Source organism: Nicotiana sylvestris, chromosome 12, assembly GCF_000393655.2.
Source record: "Nicotiana sylvestris chromosome 12, ASM39365v2, whole genome shotgun sequence".
NCBI lineage: Eukaryota > Viridiplantae > Streptophyta > Magnoliopsida > Solanales > Solanaceae > Nicotiana > Nicotiana sylvestris.
The window spans coordinates 37,895,214-37,910,590 of NC_091068.1; the positions used below are offsets into that span (position 1 = coordinate 37,895,214).

The 15,377-nt window shown below is 36.6% G+C and overlaps 1 protein-coding gene across 1 annotated transcript; it reads right to left on the reverse strand.

Moving 5' to 3' along the window:
• Positions 1-243: 243 nt before the first annotated feature.
• Positions 244-2,409, reverse strand: LOC104232352 (purine permease 3-like). Its single transcript, XM_009785535.2, has 2 exons — positions 1,625-2,409; positions 244-701 (listed from the first exon to the last, which is right to left on the reverse strand). The coding sequence occupies exons 1-2, from the start codon at positions 2,333-2,335 to the stop codon at positions 351-353; spliced, it is 1,062 nt and encodes a 353-aa protein (XP_009783837.1). The 5' UTR covers positions 2,336-2,409; the 3' UTR covers positions 244-350.
• Positions 2,410-15,377: the final 12,968 nt, after the last annotated feature.

Sequence of the window (15,377 nt, forward strand, 5' to 3'; positions counted from 1 at the left end):
TAAGTTTCTTTTTACATAATCAAGAAAGAATTAATTCTATTTTTTCAAAATTTGTCCTTAATTACATTTTCCAATGTATCAAGGAAACAATTAATTAAGGGAAATTTAGTAAATAAATTTTTTTTTCTCTAGCAATTTATATTTTTTTAAGGGGTGTACCAAAGACTAAAAAGTCTCTTGCTACGGGTACTACATACTTAATAGCAACATCAAAAGTTTCAAATAAGGGAGACAGGAGACAAGTATTTGAACTAACTTGAATTAAATTAGTTTTTAAAGGAAAACAACATACATATTTTATGCAAAAAAATAACTAAAGTCTTTACCCTACAACCATGAATAATAGTAAATCAAACAGATTCAGTATGCGTCGTTGCCATGATCTCAGTTTCTGAACTCTTATTCTTTTGCTTTTTTGTTTGTCTGAACTCTCCATAAAAGTATGAGACGAAACCCCAAAGAGAAAGGAATAAAGCAAGCCCCTTTTCACCTGAAAACTTTTCGTTGAAGAAAACTACAGCTAATACCTCAGTAACAGGGAGTAGAACTGCGATCATAACACCCGACATCAAAGAAGAAGAGCAATAAATAACTCCAATAACACCCACAAAGAAGCATTGCCAAATAATGGCGGTCCATACTATCACTGTATAATATCTCGCTTCTCCTAGGTTAAATTGTTTTGCCTCCCTTGACATTGCCTTCAAATTTCAATCAATATATATTAAACCTCATTAATCATTCAAACAAATATCTGATACTGAAATAAACTAGCAAATAAACTGATACATAAATTTTAGGTTATCTGTTCGAATCCAAAACTTCTCCTATTTTCATCTGACATGTGCAAATTTAATGCTATATATAAGTCAAGTACGTAAAATGTCTCAGTCAACCCTAACCCATGATTTTGATGTATTTCTTGATCTCCCTGAGGGATCATCCAACTAAGAAATAATGTACTATTCTTTGACAAAAATGGGATATGAATAATAAATGATTTCGAACTAGCTCCTTCATTAATGTCCTACTGCTTATAAAGTCAACTCACAAATCACAAGCTTCTACTCTCTCCCTAGCTTGTTATTAAGATCAAAAAGATTTGTCGGAAATAAAATAAGGAGAAAGAAAAGAAAAAGGAAAACGAAAGAAGTTCCCAGCGAATAATAAAGAAAGAAATTCCCTAAAAGATGGACTATTAAGTTTGTGAACGCCAGTAGATCACTGAAACAAAAGCTGATAGTTTTGTCATTTGAGGGCCTTATGGGATTCAACAGTAATACCAAACGAGAGAGATATGTTAACCATAGTTTAAGTCTATAAGAACTTTAAAAAAAAATATACAATAAAAGATTTTGAAATTTCCGATTGTAAGCATATGATAACATTTGTATGGTTGTAAGACTCTCGAAACATGTGTCTTAATATGTGATAGTACTATTGGTGAGGATACAAATATATTAGAAGTAAAATGATCAAAAACATAAAGTTAAATTATTTTTAAATATAAAAATATATCATTTTATTCAAACAGACAAATAAGTAATTAATATCACATAAAGTGAGTCAAACGGGAGTAATTAAGATCCATGGGTGAAAATGAGTTAAAGGGAAAGAAGAATACCTGAAAATCCTTGTTAGCTATCATTCCTACAGTGCAAAAAGCAGTAGCAGCAAAACACATGACCATTTGGATCTCCAGCACTAACGTAGCAGTAATGGATTGCTTTGCCTTCAAGTACATCAACTCAATACAAGGCAAAATAATTCCATATAAAGCTGCTGCCAAAAGTGTCATAATAAACCCAAGAATATAGGCTTTACTTGTCACACCTTCTGGCCGATCACCATTAGCCCGAATACCTAATAAAACAGCACCAACTGTCAACAGAACCACTGCATTTGTAGAGTAGGGTGTGAGCTTCAGCTTCACAATGAAGAAAGCACCTATTGCCGTGAAGGCAAGTTGGGCAGCAAGAAGAAGTGAAGAGGTTGACACAGGGAGTTTTGACCCGCCCCAAGAATAGAGGAAATCATCAACTCCAGTGGCAATGCCAATGATGAATGATGCAACAAAAATTCGGGGTGTTATAAAGTAAAATTTGGCATCAGGGCCCTCGATTTTTCGACGATACAAGTATAGGATTGCAAGAGGTACAATAGTGAGTGGCCATCCGCCAGTTTGTAACCAACTGCTAAGCCATATTCTTGAGCCTCCCTCGACATAATATAAACGCATCATAAGAGGACCACCACAAATACCAACAGCGAGAATCAAACAGTTTATCAGTAGGAGGATTCTCCTCATATTAGTGCTTAATCCTTGATGTTCCATATTATTTCAGGAGATTTGGATACTAAGTTGGCTCAAGCTGAATGGTCTTCTTCTCCAAAGATTTGGAATTTTTGGACCTCTTAGCAATGAGTGCTGTTCGGATTAAGCCTGCTATTTATAGTTGAGAAAATTCTTAGTCAATTGCGACGATTGGTTTCACAACTTGGGGAGGCTCCATTTAGGAAGGGTTACTTAATTTGTTTAATTGTCATAATTAAAAATATAACGCATAGTTGTAAATTAAAGTTTTTGCACGGTATAGCTGTCTTGAATATTCAACCTTAATCATGTAAATACCAGCAACAACAATTATATCTTAGTGACAAGCTAGTTGGTCTGTTTTATGAATCCATTTTACGTGTAACCAATTTTTTCTGTTCAAGTAATATATAATGTATGTATGTATGTATACTTCAATATATATATATATATATATAGTAGAATACTTTAGCACCCAATTAGGAGTGGCAAACGGGCGTGTCGGATATAGTTCGGGTCGAAAACGAGTAATGAAAAATAGATACATTATTCGACCCGACCCATATTTAATACGGATAAAAAACGGGTTAACCGGCGAATAATATGGGTAACCATATTATCCATGACTTCTATGTAAAATTTAGACCCATTGGTTATCCATTTTCCAAATGAATAATATAATTTTTATCCATATTTGATCAGTTTTTAAAAAATTCATTACCAACTCATTTTTAATGAATAATATTAGTGGTTAACTGCTTTCTTTTAACCATTTTTTTGACACCCCTACGCCCAGCTAATCGTCTAACTAAACTCTTTCTGAGAAGATGATAAAGAATTAATCAACAACTAAATATATATTACAGAAGGATACTCTCAAAAGTTTCTTTTCTAACAGATTAATTACATAATTTTTCCAAAAAATGACACATTTTCCATATTTTGACATCTTTATTCTTGGAGATATGCAATGAGTTGTTTAGGGAGCTCTAAAGCTAGTTCGTTAACAGCGAGTTTCTTGCTTCTCAGGATTAAATTAATTGCATGCCAGACGTAAGATGGAAAGAAAGTGGAAAAATATAAAATTAAAGAAAATAAAGAATCAACAAAGTAATTACAACAGTATTAGTAATTTTTCATGCTTCACATGGGGAAGACGATAATAATATATAATAATAGAAGAAGAAAAACATGGGAGCAAAGACTAAACGACCAATGATTGTGAGTAATATTACTATTAAAAAGTTGCAGCCTAATAATGGCTTGCGGCGTGTTGAATTTTGCATTTCCACTTGACAAAAGAAGGATTGAAATTTAAAAGGATGGAATAACGTGGGTTTTAGTAAACTTTGTTGTCGAATTGAATAGTTGAAACTACTCAACCAAATATTTAAAGCTTTCCAAGAAACATTGGTCCAAAAATAAGAAAGTCGTAAACAAAGAGTAAGAGCAGCTGCACATATTAATGAGGCCAACTACAATAAAAGATACTCCGATCCACTTGTTTAAACCACTTGACTAATGGAAGGAAAAAGAAAAAGAAGTTTGATGTGAAATTTGAGACTTTGTTTTCTTTGTTCTTAAGTCCAAATTAAAAGTAGAATTTTTGTTTTTTTTTCTGTTTAGTGTGTCGTGGTCTATTATTAGCTTTGTCTTTTAATTTCTATTTGATGTGCTTTTTTCTAAAGAGGAAATACAATAACATTTAATAACAGTAATTACACATTACTCCCAAATAAGTTTGGATCAGCTATACGAATATTCACTTTTTTCTTTAAGTTCAACTCATATCAAACTGAAAAAAAGTAAAGGCAAAAAATAAGTTTTATACTCTCTCTCTTTATATGTATGTATATATATATATATATATATATATATATATATATATATATATATATATATATATATATATATATATATATATATATGTGTCATAACTTTAGCTAAGTCTGCATTAATTCCAAAGCTTTGTAGGTCTTTTGGGACCACTAATTAAAGTTTCACACATGCATGTGAACAAGTGCATCTATATAGGTCGATGCATGACATGACTAAACTATCTCAAGCGACCTTCTCTTATTTTTTTCTCAATGTGTGCTACTTGCACCTTTTAGAAAATATAGTATTTTTTAATCTTATCTAATCTTATATGACCGCATATCCATCATTACATTCATATTTCTATAACACTCATCTTGTGGAAATGTTGGACTTTAGCAGCCCAACATTCACTACCATATACTATTGCTTGTCTTAATTTTTTTTTTTTACTTATTTTTATTTTGTTAGGTATTCTTCTGTCACATAATTTATGAAGCGAAAATTATTTAACCAAAAAATAGAATTTTATTCAAAGTTAGAATTTAGAAGAATGCGGGTTACTGATAATCAAAAGAATATGTAGAAGAAAGTAATTTAGAGTAACCAGAGTGTAATCAGGAGAAAAACAAGTGAATCAAAGTATATTCTGATTGTGTCTTGTCTTTACAAGTGGCCAGATACCTCCCTTTTATAGGTATCTTGAAGATATGCGTTTCCTCCAAATCATAATGAGGCTATTATGAATAATTAAAGACATTGAATGCTACGTTACACAATCATTGTAATCAATAAAATTCTCTAACGTATCCAGTATTTAATGCCCGTTGAATTCCGTATCTGCTCTCTTTATTATGGTCAGGTCCATTTCTTTTGATAAATGATTTAAATAGGTACGGGCGTTGAATCCTTCAAATGTCCTCCCTTGCCTCTTCCTTTGCCTTTGCTCGTTTCTACTGCTGCCCGTGCCTCTTGACTAATTATAATTCTTTGACTATTTGACCAATCCACGTGTCTCAACATGTAACTTTCATATATAAATGCAATTTTTCCCAATAAAGATAGTCCCCCCACTTTTCATTTATTCATCAATTGAATATTTGGGAAGTGGATTTCATTAAAATGAGAATTTTTGTCACCATTAATGCTATGACAAAATTGACGCTTCAATTGTCACTTCCATTTAATATTTCGTACACGTATCAATTTTTCATTGGCTCTGCAGTTTTTGCAGCCTTTTTCAAGGTTTTTACGGTTCCACTATTAATGAAGTGCCAGTTATCATAATTATGGTCTTTCCACCTCTGCACTTTTACCTTTGGCGGTTGTTTATCGGTATAAATATAATTTTTTTCCCTTGTCTTTTATCACATAAAGCTTATTGAATACTTATTTCTCCAAATCTCTGTTTACTTCTTCCTTAAATCATTCCTCTTTGATATGTCTTCTCCAAGCCCTAACCCTGAGAGAGTTTCCATTACTGACTCCTTCCCAAATGCCCCTGTTAGGCACAGAATGGTAAACTTCGTAGTTTAAAATCTACTCGAGGTGGTTCGTCTATGCCTTCTTCTGGTTCTGGTCCTTCCTCTAGAACCAGAGGTTCCCTTTTACACCAATCTTCTTCTAGGGGTAAAGATCATTCTGAACCTATATGCAGACCTTTAGTAGATGAGATAGTCCCTTCAGAATTGTTTTTTTACCATGACAGGGAATCTCTTAGAAACTAGGTTTCCGCATTAGATCGTGTCGATGCTTACCCTACTCAAATTACAGAGGTTTTGACTCCTGTGGTTCGTAAGGACTGTCATTGGAGTAATGATTTTCCCATTATTATCCCTATCCGAATCAGAGAATTACTTCCTATTTAACGGGGTTCTCTTTTGTTTACACTTACCCTTTTACTTTAGGGTTTAGACCAGCAATCGACCCAGTCATTCTTGAATTTTGTCGTTTCTTCAATGTCTTCTTGGGTCAAATTGGCCCAATCATATGGAGGGTTGTTGCCTGTTTAAGTCATTTAGCCACTAAAGTTGAAGCTCCTTTTACTTTTCCTCACTTGATTCATCTTTACTCACCTAGGCTTTTTCATAATGGTGTTTTTACACTAGTAGCCAGGAGTAAGAGGGTTTTGGTGAGCCCTGAAGATGACAAGGATCGTGGCTGGTATGCCCAATTTGTTGTTGCCCCCACTGTTGGTTTAGTGGGTGAAGATAATGTTTCCTTCCTTGAGAAGTGGAATTTTGCACGTAGGTCTTTTATCCCTCTCGTACCTTCTTCTTTCAAGTTTATCAGCTTTTCTAATTTTACCTCCCCCCTTTTTTAGCAACCATGGGAGTTGTGGGGGATGTTCCCAATTTCCGTGGTTGGGTAGATAGATTGCTGAAGATCACGCCAATGGACGGTAGATCTTGGAAAACACTTTCTAACCGCTTTGGTTGGAAGGTAAAGACTCATGGTAAGAGTTCACATTTTGTTCTTTTCGTGCCTATATTCTCCTTTATTGTTTTAACTTTTATCCTTCTTTTTGTCAGGATTTGCTATTCGAGGGGTTACTACTGAAGCAGTTGCAACCTCTCGTGTCTCTTTGGGGACTCGTACTCCTTCAGGAACTCGTATCTCTTTAGAGAGAGCCCGAGAAATAGTCTTGGGTTCCTCTTCTGCGAAAAGGAAGGCTGCTAAAGAGGAAAATTCTAAAGAAGAGGAAAATGAGAGTTCCCTGGTAACGATGCCACGAGTTAGGAGACACATCGTTTCCGATGACGAAGCTGAAGTTTCGGTTTCTCTTACCGAACCTGTTGAAACCCCAATAATAATTCCTGATGATGACGTCACTCCCCACGATACTCGTGATTCTATCGACCAACTTTTCATCAGTGGATTTGGTCGTGAAGATGTCGGGCCTGTTTTAGACGAAGTACCTTTATCGTCTTTTTCAATACCCGTGCCTGTGATTCCTTCTTTACTGGCCCCAGCTATTTCGGTTCCTTCTTCTACTGCTCTTACCTCTTTTTCGGCTCCTCCTTTGACTATTCCCCCTCCTATAGTTCATCATACTGAAACGGGCTCTTCATGTAGAAGTGCCGCTATGAGGCGGGTAACTATTGAAATTCCTGGTGAGAACAGCTTTTTGAGAAAGTCAGGTCAGGCGGATGTATGGCTAGGGCCTCTTATTGGCCCAATTGAAAAAGCAAAGCTGGAGAGCCACAATTCCCTGACTTTAATGAATGATATCGGGCATGCCACTCTGAAGGTATTTTCCTTTTCTCCCTTTTTACTTTGAAAAATTTTTCATCTTTGGGATTCTTATTTCTTATCTTTTTTTTAGGCCAATCTTATCGTCACAGAATTGATGAAAAGAATTTCCCCTTTGGAGAAGATAACACACGACTCTCAATTGGAAGCAACCAATTGGAAGGGGCAATTTGAGAGTGCCCAGCTTGATATAGAGAGCTTACAAGAGAGAAAGAATACCTTAGAGCAGCGAGTACGGGATTTAACTTCAAAATTGGCAGTTACAAAAGCTTCTTCACACCAAGCAGAGAAAGACAAAGAGCGTCTCGAGTCCTCCTTCTCAGAGCAACTATCTAAAACTAGTGAAGAGATTAGAGAATTAAAGGCTCTTTTAAACCAAAAGGAAGTTTACGCTGGGGAGCTTGTGCAAAATTTGACCCAAGCACAAGAAGACCTCAGAATCTCTGCTGATAAGGTGTGTGCTTTAGAATGCTCCCACGCCTCTCTTCAAGCTTCCCACAGCTCCGCCTTGGCTGAAAATGAAGAGCTAAAAATTGAGATCGCTTCTTGGGAAAAGGATTATGAGATCCTTGAAGAAAAATCTATTATTGAGGCAAGTTGGGCTTTTTTGAATTCTCGTCGTGATACCCTGCTTGAAGCTGGCCAAGAAAACTTCAACCTGGAGTTGGAGTTAGCTAAAATCAATGAAACCATTGAAAAGGCTCAACAAACTCAGGACTTCCCTTCTCCCGTGGATGAAGTTCCCGTGGCTGAAGCTCTCATGAATGTTGAAGATGATACAGGTATCATGACCATTTCAAACCCGATCGAGCCTGTTGCTGCAAGCCAAGTTGAAACCGCGCCATGCTGATGCACCTGCCCAAATTGAGCCTGCTGTTATTGACGTTCCTGTCTCATTTCACAAACTTCTCAGTGACCAGTTTTAATCATTCAAATGATTTTGTTTTTGTTTTGATTTTGGAAGATTGTAATCAAACCCTTAACTTCATTTGAGGGTTGATTTTAGAAACGTCAGTCCCCAAGTATTTTAATGGGGCAATCTAAACAATTTCGTGGTTTTATGACTATGTTCGAACTTAGCCTTAGATTGTTTTACATATTAAAAAGTTTTTATCTTAAACTTCTGCTTGCTTTATTCTCGCCTTTACTTTTAAGGACTTACAGAATAATTTGCATTTTCGTTTTCCGAAAAATGCTTCTGTTAACCTCATGATTAATTTAAACATGAGTTTTATAAAAGAGGGCCCTTTTATATTCTAATACTTAATGAAGAAGATGTCTCAACTTCATAATGGTATTATCATACGACAAAAGAAATAGGAATACACATGTTTCTCTGAAATAACTTTGACAAGATTTTATTTTTGAACATTGTCTAGTTCCAAATAAAACTTTATATGTATAACTTTCTCGTAACTGTTTTTCTTGTAACAGATTCAAAAGAAGAAGAATAGACATGGGGTTTTTCCTTATAACCCGTTTTAGTACATAGCCTTTGCCCTAACTATAGTGGGGTTTTTCTTTGGCCTTAGCTCGTGGCTTTATGACTTTTACTCTGTACTTGACTCTTTCAGGCTTGATTTTTCCTTAATCTGCTTTTCCTTCTTTATACATATGTATGTGTATATTATGTAGTCCCCTAAGTGTTTGAGTGTTGAAGTATGAAGCCTCGAGCACTTGATAGTTTCTCTCGTTTGGTCCTTTTCCTAAAAAGGAAAAACATACGGGACTCGGAGGGACGATTATAGATGAAGACTACATAACCTGTTTGCATTTCTATCAGAATAATTGTAACCTTAGGTCAGGAATTTTAGGTTACTCCATATGCCTTACAGGTCGTGACTCATCATTTAGTACGGGTTAGCGTTTTGCCTATCATCTAAAATTGTTAGTAAAATTTTAACAATTCAAAAATGAAATTTAAAATGGTTATACCTGACCGTGGGTTTTCCTTAGAAATAGTATCTCTTTAAATGATCAACATTCCAATACAAAGGTAGTATCTTGCCATCCATTGTCTCCAGTTCATATGCTCCTTTTCCTGCAATATCACACACTCTGTAGGGTCATTCCCATGTTGGACTTAATTTCCCTGTGTTAGCTACCTTTGTAGACTGAAAAACCTTTTTAAGCACAAAGTCCCCAATTTTGAAGAACCTGAGGCGTGCTTTTCTATTGTAGTATCATTTTATGACTTGCTTTTGTGCTGTTATTCTTATTAAAGCAGATTCTCTCTGCCCCTCGAGTAAATTTAGGTTGACCCGCATCTCCTCGTCATTAGATTCTTGTGTCGCCTGTGTGAACCGTGTACTTGGTTCCCCTATCTCAATTGGAAATAAAGCCTCAGTTCCATAAACCAATGAGAACGGTGTTTCACCTGTACTTGTTTCTGTAGTTGTGCGATATGCCCATAAAACTCCAGGTAACACTTCAGGGCAGTTTCCTTTTGATTCCTCTAGTCGTTTCTTTAAATTGCTGATAATGACTTTGTTCATTGATTTTGCCTGTCCATTACCCACTGGATGATAGGGTGTTGACGTAATCCTTTTAATTTGCCAGCTTTGAAAAAATTCCGTGATCTGAGCTCCAATAAACTGAGGACCATTATCACATACGGTCTCCTTTGGTATGTCGAATCGACATATGATATTCCTCCAAATAAAGTCTCTGACTTCCTTTTCTCGCACCTGTTTGAATGCACCTGCCTCTACCCATTTAGTAAAATAATCAGTGAGAACAAGCAATAATTTTACCTGTCCTTTTGCTTGCGGTAATGGACCTACGATATCCATTCCCTATTTCATAAATGGCCATGGTGCAATGACTGGATGTAATAATTCCGCAGGTCTATGTATATTGTTACTGTACCTATGGCATTTATCACATTTGGCCGCGAAACTTTCTGCCTCCTCTTCCATTTTAGGCTAGTAATAACCTGCCCTAATTAAGGTTCTTACTAGTGATCTTCCACCTGCGTGATTCCTACAATGACCTTCGTGTATTTCTATCATTACATACTTTGTTTGCGAAGGTCCAAGGCATCTTGCTAAGGGTCTACAGAACATTTTACGATATAGATTGCCTTGTTTTAAGCAGTACCGAGCGGCCTGCCTTCGAAGCGCATAAGCCTTTTTCTTATCATCAAGGACGGTTCCATACTATAAAAAAGCAACAATTTCGTTCCTTTAATCCCAGGTTAAGTTATTAAAATTTACCTCATTCGCATCAGGATCAAGAGCTGAATGAAATAAATGTATCACTGAGGCATTTGCATCGTTTTCCATGTCGGCCACAAACGCGAGATTTGCCAGGGCGTCTGCTTCAAGATTTTCGTCCCTGGGTATTTGTCTAATTTTCCAATCTTGAAATTGTTTTATCAATTCCCTTACCTTTTCCAAGTACTATTGCATCCTTGCTTCCCTGGCTGTATAAGTCCCCAGCATTTGATTAACTACGAGTTGTGAATCACTCTTAATTATAATCTGATTTATGCTAAGTTCCCATGCCAGTTCTAAACCTGCAATCATAGCCTCATATTCTGCCTCATTGTTAGTTATGGAATGATATTTAATAGCTTGCCGAATGGTTTCACCCGTAGGTGGTACCAATACTACCCCCAAACCTGCTCCTCTCACGTTAGATGAGCCATCAGTGAATAAAGTCCAAGTTCCTAGGTTAGCTCCATTGAACACCTGTAATTCTTTTTCTGCTTCTAACTGTATTCCCTAACTAAAATCAGCCACGAAATCAGCCAATACTTGTGATTTTATAGCAGTTCTAGGTTGGTATGCAATTTCGTATTCACTTAACTCTATTTCCCACTTAGCTAACCTACCTGATAACTCATGCTTATGTAATATGTTACGTAAAGGGTAGGTAGTTACCACAACGATAGGATGACACTGAAAGTAAGGTCTTAACTTTCTAGATGCCATGATTAACGCAAATGCAAGTTTTTCTAACTGAGGATACCTCGTCTCTGTATCTAACAAAAATTTACTTACGTAATAGATAGGTGATTGTTTACCTTGCTCTTCTCGGACCAAAACAGCACTTACCGCCACCTACGAAACAACAAGGTAGATGAGTAGCTTTTCCCCAGCCTTTGGTTTTGCCAACAAAGGTGGATTTGATAAGTACGTTTTCAAATTCCTAAGTGCTTGTTGACATTCCTCATTTCATTCAAAATGATCCTGCTTCTTAAGGGCTGAGAAGAATTTAAAACACTTCTCTGATGATTTAGAGATGAATCTTCCCAAGGCCGCAATTCTCCCTGTTAATCTTTGAACTTCTTTCTTGTTTGAAAGTATGTCAGGGATTTCCTCAATGTCTTTAATCTGTGCAGGATTTACTTCAATTCCACGGTTAGAAACAAGAAAACCAAAAACTTGCCTGATGCAATGCCAAATGCACATTTTTCGGGATTTAACTTCATATTAAATTTGCGCAAAATTGAAAATGTGTCAGATAAGTGTGATATGTGATTTTTTGAGTACTGAGTTTTAATAAGCATATCATCTATATATACCTCCATTATCTTTCCTAAATATTCCTGAAACATTTTGGTAACTAACCTCTGATACGTTGCACCTGCATTCTTTAGACCAAAGGACATTACTTTATAACAATAAGTCCCCCTGTTTGTTATAAATGAAGTTTTTTCTTCATCTGCCGGATCCATTTTAATCTGATTATAACCTGAATATGCATCTAAAAAACTTAACAATTCGTGACCTGCAGTTGCATCAATCAATTGATCTATGTGTGGTAGTGGAAAAGAATCTTTAGGGCAGGCTTTGTTAAGATCTGTATAATCTACACAAACCCGCCACTTACCGTTTTTCTTTGGAACCACAATAGTATTGGCTAACCATTTAGGATATTTTACCTCTCGAATGGAACAAATTTTTAGCAATTTTTGGACTTCTTCTTGAATCACCTGATTCTTGAAAGTTCCCTGCTTTCTTTTCTTTTGCTTCACAGGAGGATATGGCGGATCTTCTTTTAGTTTATGAGTCATCACCTCCGGTGGTACTCCTGTCATGTCGGAGTGGGACCAAGCAAAGCAGTCCATGTTAGTTTTCAAAAATTCAATTAACTTACCTTTCATTACTTGGTCAAGATTAGCTCCGACATAGACTTTTTTATCAGGCCATTGAGCGAATAACACGACAGGTTCTAATTCCTCTATCGTTGTTTTGATATCTTCATTCTCTTCTGGTTCTTGAATGGTATCATGCCTTGAGTCTACATCTATTCGCTCTTGTTCAGTTGAGGTTTGTGTTGTGATGTCCTCAACTGCCTTTTGTGATTGCTATTTGCCTCCACTTCTCGTGCTTGTATCTGCAACGGAGTTAATATCCCTGGACGTATGTTGATCTCCGCTAATTTGACAAATTCCACATGGCGATGGAAATTTGATAACTTGATGCAAGGTTGAAGGAACAACATTCATTTCATGGATCCATGGTCTCCCCAGAATCATGTTATAAGCCATCTCCATGTCTACTACCTGGAACTTTGTATCTTTGACGACCCCTTCAGCAAAAGTGGTGAGTGTTACCTCTCCTTTTGTGATGACACTGGAATTATCAAATCCAGATAGAGTATGCGCCTTTGGTATTACTCCATCTTCAGTTTGCATCTCACGTAGCACTCTTAGCAAAATAATGTTCACGGAACTACCTGGATCAATCAAAATTCGTTTCACATTAGTATCATGCACAATTAAAGATATTACCAGTGCATCGTTATGAGGGATTAATACGCCATCTGTATCTGCATCATTGAATGTAATATTGCCTTCTTCTAGAACATGCCGCACCCATTTCCCTTAGGTAATAGTTACTTTGGAAGTTTTGTTAGATGCAGTATATGACACACCATTGATGTCTTCACCCCCACTTATAACGTTAACAGTTCTTTTGGAAGAAGGTCTTTTTGGAGGCTCCTGCATGTTCTTCATATAAGCTTGCTTGCCTTTCTCGCTGAACAACTCAGTAAGATATCCTTGTTTTAATAAATGATCAACTTCACTTTGTAAAAATCTGCAATCTGATATTTTATGCCCGTGATCATTATGGAACTCGCACCAATGGTCAGGGTTGTGCCTGTTTGGATTCGATCTCATTTCCTTTGGCTATCGAACCTTATCTCCCATGCTTTTCAAAATAGCTACGAGCTCGGAGGTGTTGACGTTGAAGTTGTAACCTCCGAATCCCACTTTTAAATTTCTATCATCATCATATGACTCATAGTTGTTTTGCTCGTTCCTAAATCTTGATAAAGAACCTGATTCTCTGTTTCTTGATATGTGATCGTGCCTTTGATTATCCTGTTTTGACCGTGAGTCTTTTTCCGCAGGTCCCATATAGGGCTCGTACCTATTTTTACCGGGTCTTTTTTTGTTCTCTGCACGTCTTGAACGTATACTTTCTTCTTTTTGACATCGGGGAACGGTATCTTCCTCAATCCTCAACTTCGTGCTATACCTGTTATAAACATCATTCCACGTTGTAGCTGGGAATTCTCGAAGGCTTTCCTTGAATCTCCTCGTAGCTTCCGAGCTTTTTTCATTCAAATTGCTTGTGAAATCTATAGCTACCCAATTATCAGGTACAAGCGGCAATGTCATTCTTTCGCGTTGAAATCTTTCCACGAATTCTCTAAGCAATTCTGAATCTCCTTGCTTAATTTTGAAAATATCCTCCGTTCTTTTTTACACTTTTTGGGCTCCCAAGTGTCCTTTGATGAAAGAATCTGCAAGCTCAGCAAAAGAGTTTATAGAATTTTCAGGTAAAAGGGAATACCATGTTAGTGCTCCTTTGGTGAGTGTTTCACCAAATTTCTTGACTAATACCGATTCGATCTCCTGCTTAGTCAAATCATTGCCTTTTACGCCTGTTGTGAATATAGTCACGTGGTCTCGTGGGTCTGTTGTTTTATCATACTTTGGAATATCAAGCATTTTGAACTTTTTTGGAATTGGGAGTGGGGCAGCACTTGGCTTCCAAGGTTGTTGCGAATATCTGTCCATGTCTACCCCTTTGATTATGGGTGGCACCCCGGGTATATACTCTATGCATTCACTTTGCTCCTTGAGCTGTCTCTGCAAGGTTAGTACTAAATTTTGTAAATCAGAATTAATTACATTACCTGGTTCTCTCTCCTGCGGTTTACTGGGAGGTCCACCCGCTGCCTGAGTTAACAAGCCCGGAACGAGGGTTTTCTATAGTGTTATTATTTGGAGAAGGTGTGGGTGTTGCAACAAGTAACTGGTTAACAAGCGCCTCAACAACTTTGTTGACCTGAGCAGTAATTAATTTCTGCAAAGCTTCAGCAACAGCTTCAGCATTTTCAAATTGAGCATACTCGTTTATTTGAGATCCATCAGGAGTACCCTCACGAGATTGCCGCGGAGAGTCCTGCGGAGTTGGAACTTGAATGTTAATATTTTGTGGGCTTCCCTGACATTGTTGGTTCTCTTGGTTTCCTGGGGTGTTGTCATTGTTATTCGACATAATTGATGTAACAAGGAAGGTCAAGTGAACAGAAAATAGATTATCAGATTCCCGGTAACGGAACTAATTTGTTTAACCAAAAAAATAGAATTTCAGTCAAAGTTAGAATTTAGAAGAACGCGGGTTACTGATAATCAAAAGAATATGTAGAAGAAAGTAATTTAGAGTAACCAGAGTGTAATCAGGAGAAAAACAAGTGTATCAAAGTATATTCCGATTGTGTCTTGTCTTTAGAAGTGACCAGATACCTCCCTTTTATAGGTATCTTGAAGATATGTGTTTCCTCCAAATCATAATGAGGCTATTATGAATAATTAAAGACATTGAATGCCACGTTACACAATCATTGTAATAAATAAAATTCTCTAACGTATCCAGTATTTAATGCCCGTTGAATTCCGTATCTGCTCTCTTTATTATGGTCAGATCCATTCCTATTGATAAATGATTTAAATAGGTACGGGCGCTGAATC